General features: G+C 40.1%; 1 protein-coding gene across 1 annotated transcript in view; it reads right to left on the reverse strand.

The window, feature by feature from the left end:
* Nucleotides 1-3,358: 3,358 nt before the first annotated feature.
* Nucleotides 3,359-17,787, reverse strand: part of PHEX (phosphate regulating endopeptidase X-linked) — a 111,205-nt gene continuing 96,776 nt past the window's right edge. The window contains exons 17-22 of the mRNA XM_075175032.1: nt 16,693-16,760; nt 13,663-13,793; nt 10,576-10,641; nt 10,360-10,464; nt 8,495-8,571; nt 3,359-4,859 (exon numbers count right to left, since the gene is read on the reverse strand). Of these exons, the coding sequence (XP_075031133.1) occupies nt 4,757-4,859; nt 8,495-8,571; nt 10,360-10,464; nt 10,576-10,641; nt 13,663-13,793; nt 16,693-16,760 (550 nt within the window). The 3' untranslated portion in view covers nt 3,359-4,756. The remainder of the gene's footprint in view (nt 4,860-8,494; nt 8,572-10,359; nt 10,465-10,575; nt 10,642-13,662; nt 13,794-16,692; nt 16,761-17,787) is intronic.

A 17,787-nucleotide genomic window follows, 5' to 3' on the forward strand; every position in this document is an offset into this window, starting at 1 on the left:
GGGGCCATGTCATTGTGCTCTTTATTACATTTTATAAAGACGATATATTACAGAAGTAACATTGTAGAGTTCGACAGTGACAAGCTAAGCAGCTTTTGCCAATCTGCAACATAGGAAAATTCTTCATCACTTTGGCTTTTATTGGCTAGCATAATTGTCTTTAAAACAGTCAATCAACATATTATGCAAGAAGAAAAATTAAAAAGTGCAATAGACTGACTAGCAAAATAAAAATGCAGATTAAAAAGACATAAACACAAAAGACCTTTTAACTCACTATACTTTTGCCTCTTGAGTCGTCAGGCTTTTAATATTTCTTTGGAGACATAACATCGCTGTGAGATATACTTCTAAGCACGTAATTTGTTGAATAATACTCAATGAAAAGTTATACATAAACCCACCTGATTATTTTATAAATAATTCAAACATTTAGTGTCATGATAGAGTTCCTACCTAAAGAATGCTGAAGTCCCCCTGCACAGAGCACGAGACAGAGCTCTATAATGCAGCTGGGTTTTTTGGTCCTTCGGCATCAAGACCCAGCTTGGATATCATTTAGATACCTAAGCAGTTTATGCAGGTGAATAGCACAGCCGCGTTTTCAGAGAGCTGCTGATGTGTAAAGCTAACTCTTTAACCATGTGATCAGCAGAAATACTCACAGTGTATAAGGTGGTGTTTTAGTGTTTTCAGGGTTGGACCAAAAAAGAAGGAATAGAATAGAGAAGAAAAGGCAAAGGCAAAGGCAAAGGCAAAGGTAAAGGTAAAGGTAAAGGTAAAGGTAAAGAAGGGAAGGGAAGGGAAGGGAAGGGAAGGGAAGGGAAGGGAAGGGAAGGGAAGGGAAGGGAAGGGAAGGGAAGGGAAGGGAAGGGAAGGGAAGGGAAGGGAAGGGAAGGGAAGGGAAGGGAAGGGAAGGGAAGGGAAGGGAAGGGAAGGGAAGGGAAGGGAAGGGAAGGGAAGGGAAGGGAAGGGAAGGGAAGGGAAGGGAAGGGAAGGGAAGGGAAGGGGAGAGGAGAGAAGGGAAGGGAAGGGGAGAGGAGAGAAGGGAAGGGAAGGGGAGAGAAGAGAAAAGAAAAGAGAAAAGAAAAGAAAAAAATAAAATAAAATAAAATAAAAGACAGGAAAGGAAAGGAAAGGAAAGGAAAGGAAAGGAAAGGAAAGGAAAGGAAAGGAAAGGAAAGGAAAGGAAAGGAAAGGAAAGGAAAGGAAAGGAAAGGAAAGGAAAGGAAAGGAAAGGAAAGGAAAGGAAAGGAAAGGAAAGGAAAGGAAAGGAAAGGAAAGGAAAGGAAAGGAAAGGAAAGGAAAGGAAAGGAAAGGAAAGGAAAGAAGAGAAAAGAAAAGAAAAGAAAAGAAAAGAAAAGAAAAGAAAAGAAAAAAGGTTTACATATTTTCAGGACCCAAGAAGGGGACGTGGGACAGGAGTAGGGGTTGTTTCTTTATGTCTACACAGTAGAAAAATATCTCTTCAAATTTACACACGTAAAAATGGTTTGTTCATAGGTGATCCTTCCGCCCCGATCACTGGAAGAGAAGAAGATTACCAAGACAACAGGAAGAAACATTTCACAATATGCTTAAAGGAAAAAGAGTGTTGACATCATTACTGGCAATTAAAAAAAATACCAATTTAAAAGCTTTGGGAGAAGAATATATATGCTGAAGGATCTGTTTGCATAGATGTAATAAGTGAGCCTGATAACAACACAGCAAAGGCATTGTTAGCATAGACCCAGGAGGCACAATGTGAAAGCAAAGCGGGGCCAGGGAGTCTGGTAAAACAGAGGCAACACAAAGAGCCCTCACAAACCATCACTATGCTTTAGCTATCTTTGGTGACCGAGTTTTAAGAATGCATTTAATTACCTTCTGCTTTGCTTTCCAACTGATACCTAAGTAGCCGACTCCAAAGTGAGTAAATGCATCATCAGCTGTTTGGTTTGAGGTAAAAAGCAGGCAGGTGAGGCAGGCCAGGACCTTCACGTGGGCATATGCAAGATCTAAACCCAAGGCACTGAAAACCCGCATCAACAGCAAGGATTCCCCACACTTGGATACTACCAATGAATGCGCTGGTCAGCAGCAAGGACTTCTGTCCTTCCTGGGAGCGTATAGGCCCCCCTCTTAATTGCTAAAATCAGGGTCCAAAATTTGGCCATGCCCTCTCTTCCTCCCTCCTAGCGCATTGCCTCCAAACCCTCCAGCTCCCCACTATCCCCCCAGCCCAGGACCCAGCCCCTTCCTGCTGTAGGAAATGGGTGCTCGCCCTAGCAAGAATGAGACAGTTTTACAGTGGTTCCTGTGCTGTTGGGAATATGCATACCACAGTTCAAAAATCCTTGATATTAAACATGAAAGACCTGAGCCTAGCAAGGAGCAGCAAGAGTGACATGTAAGGCAGTGAACATAGGGCGTTTTAGAAGAAATCTCTATCCAGTACAGAGAAACCACCCCATAAACCACAAAATGACAGAATCTGTCCCAACGGAAAATAGCCATGAGAGAGGAGGTCTTGCAAATGCATCTCTGACCTGAGAGATAAAATTAGAAAACTCAAAGCTGACTGTTGTGAAACCGGCTTTACATAGTCCAGTAATTTAGAAAGTTTAGATAAGTGTTTGAGCTGTTGTCCTGACTTCTGAGGACAACGATCGTATTGGTTCTACCTTTAATGGGGCCAGGGTGTCACCCCTGAACTTTGTGCTGTTGATCCGAAGCAGCCAACATGAAGTTGTGTCAGTGCTCATATGAGTACAGGAATTAATTCAGTACAGTACTCAAATTGCTAAGGAACTTTCCCATTAGTAGGCAAACAGTATCACTTTGCTCAAGATCCATACCTGCTTGTTTGAGGAAAGTTTCTATGAAAATGCTGCCGTCTAAACAGTTTATGTGAAAAATATCTCCAGGAAAAAGATTTAGTAGCGGCAATTCAAATGACAAACTATAATCCATGGAACTGGAAGAAAAGCTGGCTTGAAGGAAGCAAAAATGTTTTCCTCTTAAGAAAACTTTGACTTTTTCAGGGAAAAATTGAAAAAAGAAAGTCCTGGTCACAAAACATAATATTTTGTTTCTAAGAAGTGGGAATAGTGCCTTGAGTTCAGGAGTCTCAGCGTCCTTCTCTCTGGAAGGTAGCTTGAGGGCCTGTCTCCTTCCATAAATTATGTTTCCATGATGTCCCCCTTCTTTATAAAGAAACATAGGAAACTAACCTCATTTGCAAAAACTTAGCTTCAATTGAACCTTCCTCCATCTTGACTGTTGGAAAAAATTTGACCAATCCTTGTAAAAAAAGTTTATCTTAGTAACTTTTCTATACCAATAAAATAAAATTTAAGCAAATAGAAGAATTCAATTTTTTTATATATGTATTAAGTATATACACACAGAGACCTATATAGATTTGCAGTAATTAAATCAGTCTAAAGAAACTCCCTCTCCATTTGAAACAATTCCACCATGCAAAAATGAATTAATGCACAAGGTATAAAAAAATACCAGTTGAATATGTATCTTTCTGTTAGGGAAGAAAGGGCTGTTTTGTTTTTTCCCTCCCTTATTAATAGTTATGTTTAAAGTTTTTCTGCTGCAATAAAATACATTTTTTTATGAATTTTGTTAGAAATCAAATGAAATCAACTGGCCTGTGTGTATACTGTATTTAAAAGTCCTCTACTTCTGAATTGCTCTTTTTATCCAGACAAGTCAAATGCTGCTGGTACTCTGTTTTCCAGCCACATGTTCTTCTTTCCTTAAAATCAAAAGTCCTGTCCTGTCCAGAACGTGAGGACAAACATGCACACTACGTACATTCCTCTGTAAGAGCCAGACACTAAGAAATCACTAAATTAAAACTGGTATATTATTTCAGGCTTAAAAATAAATGTAGATGAAGCTACCTTCAGCACAAAGGAAAAATCACCCCTTGGGAAAAAAACTTCCCACACTGTAGACAGGAATAAGTGCTGTAATATTTCTGACTATCATGGTGCTGGGAATTCCCTCTGCAAGCCTCCGATTTTCATCATACATTGATTTTTATCATAAGCTGTTCTAAAATTAGAAAAGGCCAGGATCTGACAAGTATCCTTTCTGTTTAGTCCTAGCAGATGGAAACCATGAGGTGCTTTCTCAGCTTGAAACTGTTCCAAAACCTGAGGCACTAATCTGACATATTAAACCGAATTTATATAAAGTCTTGTGTCTTTACATCATGCAACATCATTTATGGCATGCTGGGCAGTGACAGTTTAAGTTATGAAAATGCTGTATCACACAGCAGATCAGAGCTGGCTTTATAGCAGGTCTCATGAATTTCTTCATCCAGAAAGAATAAATTTTGTGTGGGAGCATTCTGCATAGCACCCCTGCAGAGCAGTAGATTGAAACTGGATTCTAGCTTTTGCCTCTCGCGCAACTATAAATCAGGAATTAGAATTGATAATGGCAGTTATCCATCAACAGCAATGCAACTGCAGATGAACAGGAGTAGCTTTATGGATAAAAGGAGTTCCTTTTTTTATTATTATTATTAAAGAAAACTTATCCTCTGCTCCTATTTCAAAAGTTTCTAGGCTCTGGATAGAGAGTAATTAGATCCATGCAGGTTATCTGCATGGATAAGGAAGATGCATTTGAAGTAACACCTCTCCAGTTTGCAGAACGTTATTCTGAAACTCTAGTAGCGGGCTTGAGCTCAGGTGCAGCAGCTCACATTGCAGACCCCTCCTGACAGAAGACCTGGAAGGGATGTCTACCACAGCCGGCAGGATTCTGCCCCTCGGTTCATCGTCGTATTTTTGGGGCAATTGAAAGCTTTACGGAACTCTTCAAAGTTGCTCATGGCACCGATAACTCTGCAAAGAGAAAAGAAAAGTGGTCGATGTGCGGATAGTTTTCTGTTAAACACTACAGGCCTGTAAGTGTTTCAGTGTGTTCACTTCAGGTTGAATTTTCAGGCTTCCCATGTCATTTTTCCACAAATAAAATCAAAAAGTTCAGGAGAAGCACTCCCATTTAAAAGTTAATGTGAAGACAATCTTGTTTCATTCGGTGTTTTGAGAAGTGTCTTTCTTTGCTAGAAACTCAGCCAAAAACAATTGCATTTTGTGGATACTATGTCATTTAGAACAATTTTCTAATCTGACCCTTGGCAGCAAAGGTGGATCAATGATAGCCTTGCTTGGTGGAATTCTTCTCCCAGCAGCTGCCAAACCGCTGCAGTCCAGCAGGCAGGAGCGTGTCGGCACGTGTTTGTGCTGGAAGTGAGTTGATTTGGCTCATGCCAGCCAGATTCTTGTAACACTCCCCTCTGCCCACCCATGTACACACACACACACATGTGCCGGCTCCCTGGGACTTTGCAACCTGAAGCTGGGTAGGGGGTCAGGCTCTTACTGGCCAGCACAGCCTTACACCAGTGAGCATCTCAGGTCCTCTGATAGTTTGGAAACACATTTTCTGAGGCTCCTGCCCTAACCATCTCCCAAGCTCTCTGGTTACCACCACAGATGGTGTGATACTGAAAGAGCAGCACATCCCTGCCTCGCACAAGCTAGACAATGTGTCTGCATCCCAGACTGGCACCTTCAGGCATAGGGGAAGAGCTCGCTCTTTGTATGCAGACATCCTTGGCTCCTGCTTTCATGTCTGTATTATTTCATGCTGTCAGAAATTATTATTTTTCCGTTGCTAGATTGGGATTGTGGTGTTTGCTGATTTTTCCTATGCTTTTAAGCATTTGGAATATACTAACCTAAAATTTGCAACGGTATTAAAGTAAACAGCATCCTGAGTTAAAAGCAGAAAAGTATCTCCTGAGATATTAATTGCATGCCTTTCCACCCTCTTTGTTATGCAGTGGGAAGGCATTTTTCTCCATTGCAGACAATCAACTTCTCAGCATAGCTCAGCATGGTAGAAAACATTCTTATTACATTGATTAGACTTTCTGTGGGTAAGAAAATTTACAGTCAGCTGGCACAAAAATGTCTAAAGGTCAGTTTTGTAGGGAGAATTAAAAAATTATGTTAGGCTTCAAATGAGATACACACTTTACTGTAAAAACATTGCAAATACATATTCAGGGACTGGAACAGCAAGAGCTGGTCATGCAGAACTGCTGCTGAAGTTGGTGGGAGTTCTGCCTGCTATGCCGGGGATTTCACTCTCAAACTGGCATTCAAAAATAGCAAAGACACATGCTAATACTGAAAATCTACCAATTAAAAATAAATAAAACCAGAATCTAGCTAGCAAAAGATCTTTATGTGTCCATGCACGTGACTTTTCTACCCGTGGTTTGATATTGCCACACGTTAACTCTGGAATCAGAGTGGGCTGTCTGGATTTCATCCCATTGAAGTACAGTAGAGACACCTTCCCCTACATGGGTAACCCTGGGCTCCCTTGGCAGTCAATAGAAAAATGTACTTGCAGAGTCTAAGTAATCCAAATTTATTACTTACAGAAGGATTACGTATGTGTATATATACACACTTTCAAAATGCCTATTCTTTTTTGACTGTGAAGAGAACCTGGGGTGACTAGCTCAGATGCACACACCTATGCTCAGGATATGTGTTGCTCATTTCTATCATTTTTTATAGTTACTTTTTATAATTAAAAAAGGGCTGTTTGGGCTTTTTGGATAGGAAGAGCTGTCCATGTTGAAACTAGCGGTACTGCTGTTATAATGGTCTTGGGACATAAATGAAGCAAAGTTGGGGGAAATAGGTAATATAATTTGTTAGCCCAGTTGATATGATTTGCAAGAACAGACAAGCACTACAGTTTCTCTTCAGGTCTGAAACAGAATCCTGTTCTGAGTATCTCGCATAAAAACTAAGAAAATGTTTTGTCTGTATTTTCTAGACCCCAAATTCATCTAATCTTCTCTGGAATTTTCTTTCTTAGCCCGATTCCTTAATGAGTTTTAGTCATGAATGCTCTATCCCTAGGCTTCCCTGTATATTTTGTGATTTGCACCATCTCATGGGAATGTAGCTATGCAATGATTCAGAATATATAAGTATATGTATAGGTAAATAAATCTGAGGACTTTAAAAAGCAAGAGGTGGTTATTTTACAAAATCTTAACAAGGGTAGGAATTGTAAAAGGATATCGCCCTGTAGGCTGAAGATCAGTCTGATACTCCTGTCCTCATTGTCATGATGTATTTTCAATTGTTAAAAGGCATGCAGATTTGCATACCGCATTAGTTTTACTCTAGCTAGCTGGTGTAACAGGTATTGTAAAGGTACAGCAGTGCATGTTTCAATGCAGAGTATAGAAGTCTACCAAGACAAAGCATACACATCTGCAATGCTAGCTTATATTAAATTTGTGTCATCATGTTTCCAGTTCCATTATTTCTTAACCCATTCTGGTTATAAGTAGCCCAAGGTGTGTTTATGTAGCCCATGCCATGTTTATATCTTCAGCTTTGGTGTGGCTGTGTCGAGGGAATATGTCAGAGTACCTATGAAGCAACCTCACAACTCCCATGTGAAGTCAGTGTTGCTATTTTTACTTTACCAAGAAAGAACTGAGGCGAAGGGGGTTCATGTCACCTAAATTTAGCTGTGGAGAAGGTGGGATCCTAGCTCCCTCTTTAGTCAACAGAAAGCGGTAGGAATCTCCAGAAGGCAACGAATCCTGTGTATTGGAGACACCTCCATTATGAATAACTTGTGGAGTTAACATCCTTCTCCCAAATACAGAGGAAATGTAGCACTTGACAGAGGACAAACACACAATTCTTAGTTAACGAAATACAACATGAATCCCAACAGAAGAAACTTGCTTTTAGTCACACAAACTCTGTGGAGAAGCAGAGAAATAAACCCTGGTTTCCTAATTCTTACGAAGTCTTTAAACCTTCCTCCTTTTCCAGCCTTTCCTTCTTGAGGTTCAGGGGTGTCTATGGTTAGGAGAGCCTGTGGGTGGCCTTTTGGGGAAGGACACAGACACACTGTTATGGCTGGACTACCACAGCTCCTTCAAGCAAAGTGTCTCTTGAAGGGCAACTAAGAGTTCAATCTTGAACTGAGCTTACAGGGCATGTTTTGCTTTGCATTATCAATATAATTCAAGGTACTCACTTTAAAGCTTTTAATGAACCCAGGCAGATTAAATCAAAGACCCCTCTAATATTCATTGTTTTCTAAAGCAGAATTGCATAGGAAAAAAAAAAGTGATAGATTAGACATTTTAGATACTCAGGCCATGATTATAGAATATCACAGGGATCAGAGTGTGTTCTGGTTCAACCGCTTTGGAAGGTAGATGCAAGCCCCTCATTTTTGCAGAAGAGCATTTGTAATAGTGAAAGATAAGCTAATAAAACCAGTTCAATTTCAATCTAAGCCAAGAGCACAGTCCAATTTTGTGTTTGCTCTTAAAACCCTCTTAACATGCTAAAATTCTGCGCTTGTGTGCTGCAGTGATTGATTCTATATGTATACTGAGTAAATACACTACTTGCACTACCTGAACTGAGGAGGGCTGTGAGCTCCAATATATATTTGCTCTCTCGCAGATTCTGGTCTAAAGGAGTTGCATCTTACCTAATAAAAGATAAAAAGCAGAAATAGGCATGTTATCTGGGATGACTTTGGAAGTAAAGTAGAATGTAATGTCAGTGTTGTTAAGATACCTATTACTTACAAATGCACAAAATGGAAAGACACCACAAACTCCTATTTTGTTTCATCTATGCTAACTTGCAGTTTTCTGTTGATATATTCTCTTGTTTTTGAAATCCCTTAATGGATCCAGTCTCCACCCACTGTTACTCTCCACCCACTCATTCCCATCATCTAACCATAGCCACTTTACTAGTTCTTTTTTTGAGGTTCTCTATAATTGTAGCTTGTTTTTCAGCTTGTGCTGCAGCATCTCACGCCTTAATAATTACCAAGCATACTTCTTGGTCTCAAAGCTATGTAATGTGTATAAAAGGTACATGTAATGATGCTTATCATCCCTAGAATTGCAGCTATATTACCTGACACATTTGTTCCATGTTGGAATGTCAGTTTCTTTTGAAATTACACATTTTTCAAGTTTCCATCAGTGGTCCCCAATTCACTGTTCCTAATACAATACTTGACCCAATTGTAACTCACCACAAAACAGGGTAGAGAGAACATTTGCACAGCTAAATAATCCCTCTTATGCTGTATCCATTGCATCAAAAATCTCATTTAAGCAGCCTCTACCTTACCTAAACCCCTGTGTTGAATGTTTCCTATTGACAAAATCCTTTAATCCAGACTGCCCATAGGATATGTGAACTTCAGTGCAATTTTGTCTGGCTGAAGACAATCCTGGCAGTTTCAACGAGTCTGTTGAGTGTCTTAAGCTCTGGGGAAACAAGCTGAGCTCAAGGGTACCTGGCATACACTGCTTTCACTGTGCATGTGCCTCCCCTCAGAGGGTCCACTGGACGTACAATTCCTGCAGCGGCCTTGTAAGACCCCCATATCTTCCCTATGGCTCCAAAGTTTTCCTGGACAAAACCTGACACAGTGTGAAACTCAACTCAGTATAAACGACCAAAGTGGAGTCTTTTCACAGGTCAATATTGTCAAACTTAAGTGGCCATAGACCCATATGCTGCTATACTGACTCTCAGCAGAGAAATTATTTTCAGCCAGGGTTGGTTGCATTAGTTGCATTGGGTTCTTCAGTTTAAATGATTCATTCCTTCAACTGGCAGGCAAAGTTTTACAGCCCAACTTTTACTCCTTACATAGGGAGTTTGTCCCAACTCTCTTAACCAAATAAATCATTTCTGATTCTCTCCCTTGTTCTACATGTTTTTATAAAAAACTCACATCCCCTATCAAAGTTTTACTGCAGCATATTTAGAGCACAGCAAATGAAGATGGGAAAAAATAAACTAAGATTTTCTTCATTGCTGCTTAGTTTCCTTGAACAACATGCTCAGTAATGAACGGTGATGGTACGTTTGCAACAGGAGTCTGTGGTGGAAGCAGTCAGAAACTGCTGCATACAGCAAGCACCAGAAAACCGGGAAGCTAAAATGGAAAGAGGATAAGGAGTCCATACATGCAACCTCCGTTGCAGTGGAGGTAAGCAGCAAGAGGAAAGCAAGCTGCCATGACAACACTGTGAAAAACCAAGAATAATTTCAACAGTTCTGGAACGATGACTAGATAGATGAGGACAAAGAAAGAGAAAAGAAGTAATAGTCCTGGGAGAAGAAGTCTCTGCTAATACTCTTAAAAGTCTGGGTTTGGCTGGTGTAGACAGTTGAAACAAAGCAGTCTCATCTCTGAGAGATGTGCAGGTTAATAGATGGGGACTTGAAACACATTTGTACTACTCACATGGGCATAACTCAGAAAGAAAAGCTGGTTGTGTGTGAACTCAAGGCCTGGCAGTAAAGGCTCTTCTTCTCCTCCCCTCTTTTCCGTAATCCATCTCCTGTATGCCTGACAAGAAACAGATACCAAGTGCCTTTCAGGGACATGGAGCCTAACCACACCTTTTTTCTTTTCTTTTTTTAAATAATACTATGTTTCAGATATTTTTCATCTACTTACCCTGAAAGCCTCTCGCAAACCTCCGTTATCTGCAATGTTTTCTGCCAAAGTCCTTTTGCCCTTCACCTGGCAGAATGAAAGAACATAAGTCATTTGACCCGATTCTGAACTTCCTTCTTGATCAACTTCAAGAAACAGGGGAAAAAATAAAACAAGGCGAGAATGACCTCAGCCAATTTAAACCATCATATCTCTGATTAAGAAAACTGGATTTCAATGTGAAAATTGTCAGTAAACAATTCTGTGCAATGAGTTATCCTGGCTCTGGTCCTAGATCTCTGTAGCACAAAATGTAGCAGAGAAAATGCACTCAAGAATCCAGTCCCTGATCTTTGATCTGAGCATCAATAATTTTCCCCTGAAGACTGGGGGGAAGTCTGGTTCTTTGGTTACATCTGAGATCCAGTAGCCCCTTTCTTAAACTTTTATCTAAAACATTATATTTGTTTCTCTACATAACTCTTTATATACTAGTAGGATGCTAAAATAACTTTTCAGTCATAACATAAAACAGCATAATTAAAAATAACTGTCAGAGAAAGAATTGAAATTGATAATATATTCAGTGCTCTAAAAATATCTGCAAAGGAGATTCATGTTGTTTTTCCCCAGTATTGATTCCAAGAGCAATAGCAACAAGAATATATTGTGAGAAGCAGTGCTCTCCAAACTTTCTGAAAAAGTCAGTCTCCTGGTATTACCAAGTGCAATATCATTATGAGGAAACCCTCATTTTTGCAAGTGCGACATCATCTCTGATCACCCAGCCTACTAGGGTCTTAGTGTTACCAAACTGTATTTGTAATTAAGCAGTTTTACCCTCTACTATGCCTTGAATGAGGAAGGTCATTGAGCACAGTTTTGAGCAGAGCTCTGAAGGTCAATGCTGTCCTGCAAATCCTCTGATGACAGGCTCTCCCATGCCGCAGGGATGAGAATAGGGGGGTTGGCATCAGGACTCACCTTAGTTTCAGGATGGTAAAAGAGAGGAAAATGGGGGAGAAGAGGTAAAAGGACCTAGGGGATACCCAGGTACATGTGCACAGACCCATCACTTGGTGCAGATGAGCACCGAGTATCTTGCTTGATGCCTTGAGTCCAATGTTACACCCAAGGGTGTAACAAAGGAGAAATGGGAGCAGTAGAGGACAGTGCACCCCTTTCCTGCCAGCCCTCCCTCCCCTCAGGAGGTTGGAGATGGAGGTGGGAGAGAGGTTTTTAGGAGAAAAGATGCTGGGACACCAGGGAACATGCACACACGTCAGCTGCCTTCTTTCCTAGTCTATCTACTCACACATTTTTCTTGCAGTGGGCTTGTAAAGTAGACTGATTTAGAGCATAAGATGAGAGTAACCTAGCAATGGCATTTGGGCCATAGGTCATTTTAATAAGTGGCAGAAGTCTTTCTGCTGATCTCAGGCAGCTCTGGGTCACGTATCTGAGACTACTCTGTGCAGACAGTTCGTGACAGGGCTCAGGGACCACAATAAGCCCTTTATTTGATCAGATGACTTTATGTGATTATTGCACTCTGAAGCTATTTCTATATCCACTTTTTCTTTCATTACACTTCTTTTCTGGAGATATTTTTATTGTAAACTGAATGAGAAAGAAGAAGAGTAAATAGGTTTCTTGATCCATGTAAAATATTTGTACAGGGGTAAAAAACCTGCAGAATGTATAAATATTGATGTAAATGACAGGCAAAAAAAAGCTATTTGCATGCATAGCCCTTCATACAGAAGCTATAAAATATGGCAGAAAATATCAAGATTCTTCTATCATCTAAGAAGTGCTTTAGGTTATCCCATGGAAATAGGAGGAAAAAGTCTTACAGATGACAAGGCTGTGAGTAACAGGACCTCTCCAGTAAGCCCATCCATGGACTTCAAAAGCAATAGCTACACTGGAGGGAAATTCAGATCTACCCCATCTCAAGAGACACCACAGAAGGTAAAGGGATGGCCAAGCCAATGGCAGCAGTATGGGAAGGGCTCAGTCACATCCTTGGGAAAGGTTTTAATGAGCTTCTTTAAGTGGCATTTTTGTATTGACAGTTTTTGTCCTACAGATATTCAGGAATGAGCCTGATAATTTTTATTCGTAAATTAGCTTGTATGAAGTACTTCAAGTCTGAGTTGTTGGACTTCAGTCTGGACTACAATATGGCCTTGTTATCTCTGAAACTAATACAAAGAGCCAGGGGAAAGTGTTAAAATTATTGCTAAGCATTCAATGTGACTTGTCTATTCTTAAAAGAAAAAGATGTAATTGTATTTCTGATTCTAAAATGTAAGTAGAGGTGGTAGAATTGAGTAGGGGATGGGGTATGTGTTTTATCCTGAAAATTAAGATTAAAATCATGTCTGAGCCAACATTACTGGAATTTTAGCTATTGATTTTGGAAGGTCTGGGATTTATCCTATTTATCCGTCATTTTGGACACTTAGATAATGTGCACATTTTCAGGGAAGCCCATAACTCTGATAGGCAATGAAACAGAAACCATTGCCTTGCACTTTCTTTCTCAGTTCTTTTCTATGAGCTACTGCTATCATACTCCCTTCATTTGAGATACAAATTGGGTCTGCGTGCACACGTGGAGAAATAGCAAGAGTTGAATGTGAAATAAAGCAGGGTTTATGCATCCATTTTATAGCTGTAATAAATAATAGGCGGAATTGCTAAAGGAATCTATAAAACATGCTATTATATTCTTCTTTTTAAAAAGAGTGGCTGCTCAGTTTTCATTATGGAACTCATCTTCAGAAGACATTTAACATGCTCACAGTAATTAGACAGGCCCTGCTGAGTGGCTTCATCCTCTTTCTCTGATACCAATACGATGTGATGAGGAGAAGTGGTTTAACCCTGTCACCAGGGTGTGGGTAGTGGTATTTGACTGGACTAATCAAATCTGACAGTCAATTTTTATCACAATTATTCACTTCAAAAAATGATTTGTTGTGAGAAATGAAGTTGGTAGCCTCATATCCCAATATGTTAGGATTTATGAAAAGAATACTAAAAAAAAAACCCCAAAACTCCTAAGGCACCACTGCTTTCCATCACTGGTGTTTAACATACATGTAAACCAGCTCTCTTCCAGTAGTAATTGCTGTATTGATTAATCATGCATTTTGTTTTCTCTTTAAATTTTTCTTCAGAGTCAGTTGTCCACCAAGGGTCTAAATTTCCATTTTTGTCATATTTCCGACCTTAAAAAAGAAAGAAAGAAAACAAATGTTTTTGTAGGAAAAAACACCATACTTTTCCAGTTTTGGAATCTACCACCTGCACAGAAATGAGAGGTGAATGTACTCATGCTAATGTGTGTACAAATTGGCTATGATCAGTGAGCAAAATCTTGATCCCACTCATATCAGTGGTGAAAAACTGGCATCCTATTTATTGTCATAATTTCCATTTTCAGAAAAAATAGTAATGACTAATGAGTACTATGGTACATTTTATAATTACGTAATGTGAGAGGCATATGAGCTTTCTTGTAAGTATAATTGTGAGTATTTTTCATCCTCAGCCCCTATGTCTTTGATTCTGCAAACCTGATGATAACTAATTCATTATTAATTAATTATACGCTTGACCAGAAAAAAACTCCATTTCATGGAAACTTCTGAAGTTTCCATTTTTTGCCTTGGAGCAAAACCAGAATATTTGAACCCTATGCATGGAAGCAAGAATACATATATCCCATTCCCCAGGCTGATGGTGAAAGCAATCATAGAATCATACAGGTTGGAAAAGACCTCTAAGATCATCGTGTCAACCCAACACCACCATGCCCACTACACCATGTCCCTAAGGGCCTCATCTACACGTCTTTTAAATACTTCCAGGGATGGTGACTCAACCACTTCCCCGGGCAGCCTGTTCCAAGGCCTGACCACTCTTTCAGTAAAGAAATTTCTCCTAATGTTCAATCTAAACCTCCCTTGGCGCAACTTGAGGCCATTTCCTCTTGTCCTATCGCTGGTTACTTGGCAGAAGAGACCAACACCCACCTCGCTACAACCTCCTTTCAGGTAGTTGTAGAGCGCGATGAGGTCTCCCCTCAGCCTCCTCTTCTCCAGGCTAAACAACCCCAGTTCCCTCAGCTGCTCCTCACAAGACTTGTGCTCCAGGCCCTTCACCAGCTTCGTTGCCCTCCTCTGGACACGCTCCAGCACCTCAATGTCCTTCTTGTAGTGAGGGGCCCAAAACTGAACACAGTATTCGAGGTGCGGCCTCACCAGTGCCGAGTACAGGGGCACGATCACCTCCCTACTCCTGCTGGCCACACTATTTCTGATACAGGCCAGGATGCCGTTGGCCTTCTTGGCCACCTGAGCACACTGCCGGCTCATGTTCAGCTGGCTGTCAATCAGCACCCCCAGGTCCTTTTCCTCTGGGCAGCTTTCCAGCCACTCTTCCCCAAGCCTGTAGCGTTGCCTGGGATTGTTGTGGCCGAAGTGCAGGACCCGGCACTTGGCCTTGTTGAACCTCATACAGTTGGCCTCGGCCCATCGATCCAGCCTGTCCAGGTCCCTCTGCAGTGGCTTGTGGAAGATTCAGCCTCAGGTCCCTGCTCCATCTCATTTGTAGGAGAGTATCTAATCTCCATCATGTCCTCAGCCAGTCAGAGAGGAACCTAAGATTTCCCTAAGCAGACCACTATCTCTTGCCCAGGCTCTTACCTTCCAAATATAGAAATAAATATATCTCTAGGGAATTTGTCATCTTGAACAAGACAACACACAGGGAAAAAATAAAGAAATAAAAAGATGAAAGAAAACATCTTCAGTACTTGGTATCATGTCTACTGGCTGCTCCCTACCTCTCTTTCCTGCAGTCATAATGAAGAATCAAATCACAGAGCAAGGTTGCATCCTCATGGGCAGATAAACCTGCTCTCAAAAAAAGTCCTAACATGTCTTGTGTCTACCTTTCTGCAACAAAAGACTATATTAGACCTGACTGCCAGACTTTTAGGAACATTGGGTCAGCACTGAAGACTAAGTCCAGGCCCTCCACATCACACTGCAGGATGGAAAAATCAGCCAGTACTCAAGTGTAATATCCTCCATAGCAGGGTCTCTTTAACAGCTCTCTTAATCATGCTATGCTCAAATGAAGGTCAGTTCCAGAAGCCAAGTTTATCAAATCTACTATCTACTCAAATATATGGATGTACTTGCTACACCATAACTTGTATGATATGGAAGCGGTAGGGCAGATGGGAGTTTATGAAGAAACATTTCGCCATTCAGGAGCGTTTGCTCATGCAAAATGTTGTGGAGCAGTGCCAACAGGATACAAGGTTTTCCTTTTCTTTTTTAAAAGATGTTCAAAGTAACAGAACATAAACAACCTAACTTTAGTTAGGCGGTGAGCTAGAAGCCTGCTTTTCCTTAAATTCCCTATATTTTCAGTGGAAAGAAGTTTCTCTAGACAGTGAGTCAGTGCGGGGTGTCAGTCAGTCAGTCAGAATTACTCCCTGGAGGAGGAGGTTTGTGTTTCTCTCTCCCCCCCCCGCTCTGTCTCGGGAGCCCGATTTTAAGAAGCACTTTATTGAGATAGCCAAAGTTAGATGGTGGTAATGTCCAACTCTATCCAGTTTTTCAGGACAGTTAGTTTGACATTTTCAGACCATTTCTTCTTTCTCGCTCCTTTTTTAAAAAAATATTTTCCAACATGTTTTCTGGTGCACTTTTGTTCCAGCGTTGTGTTTTAATATTTGTACATAATTGTCTCTTGAAAAAAGTCAAAACTGAAATGAAAAGATTTCTTGGAAGTAATTTTTATCGATCAGAAATTTGCCTTTGCCTTTCCCACTCTTGCCAACCAGGATTTTCTAAATCTGTTGTTGATTTAGTTTCCATTCAAAATAAACATAAAGTGTCAAACTTGTGGTATTCCTTACCAAACAAAATCTGGTTCAAACAAGCAAGATCGTATGTAAATAAATAACAAAATACAACTTCATAATATTTTTCATACAATTCAGCATTGTTAAAAACCAAAGCAATAAAAAAGCTAAAGCATATACAAATCAGCTTTCTAATCTGTCAACTCTGTTAAAAAAAAAAAGTTATCAACATATGGACAAATACTCGCCATTGCTATCAAATCCATGAGTAAACTCGTGGCCAACAATTACTCCTATGGCACCGTAGCTTAATGACCTGTAACACAAAGAAGCAGTTTCCTCAGAAAGTGTCCACACTCATGAGCATCAAAGGACAGAAGAATAAAACAGGTTTCTACCTCAGGAAAGATCATTATTTATTTAAACTGGCGGTAGGGTAGGGAATGGGACTAAAAATCATACCTGCACAATTTTGACTTAAAACTGTTGAAAGTCAGAATGTTAAACTCTTACTTGTTTAGAAACAACCTTTAATACAAAACTTTAAAAAGCATTGTGATGGTTTAGTCTTCTAACCAAATCTCTTATTCGCATCATATGAGCTCCAAGACGTCTCCTTCAGCTGACTGCGTTTTGTACATTCTAACTGAGAACAGGACAAAGTTATGGGTGAAATTATTCTCGTAGTGTCGTCATGAAAAAAGAATAGATCAAAGGCTGAAATGGGCTTCCCTCACGCCAGCTCCAACCATTCTTCACTGGCATGCAACAAACAGACTTGCAAATGACGGACTCTAGTTTGTAAAGCGTTAAACAGATCTCCCTTCCATTTTAAAAAGAGAGGTCATACAATTTCCTTGCACCTGTACAGAAATAGGACATGATCTACAGTCAGATCTAATCCACAGGAGAACCAGAATAGAAGCAAATATTTTGTATTCCTGATTGACAATTAATTATGTTTTCCTCATTATATCCAAATAAACATGCACCTAGAAGAGATAGGGATGAAAGTGGGAAAGGTTCAGGGCTGTTTTATTTCAAATGCAGTGGATAGTGCAGGGGGAAAGTGATGTACTAAATGCATCTTTCATTTGTTAAGTTGTCCTTTGTGATTTTAATTATTTCAGTTATTGAGATGCCATACTTCAAAGTAGCTTATAGTATTTCTAACACATTGTACTGAAATAGGAGAAAGGCAGAGAGTGTTGAAGTAACATGTTATTACTGGACCTAATTATCCATAGCACACTAATTGCTCATCTCAGTCATGCCCAAAAAGTATTATATGATTTAATTCGCCCTGATCCCATGACAATTCTTCATTTTGTTTTTTTTCTTTC

The sequence above is a fragment of the Calonectris borealis genome, chromosome 1 (assembly GCF_964195595.1).
Source record: "Calonectris borealis chromosome 1, bCalBor7.hap1.2, whole genome shotgun sequence".
NCBI lineage: Eukaryota > Metazoa > Chordata > Aves > Procellariiformes > Procellariidae > Calonectris > Calonectris borealis.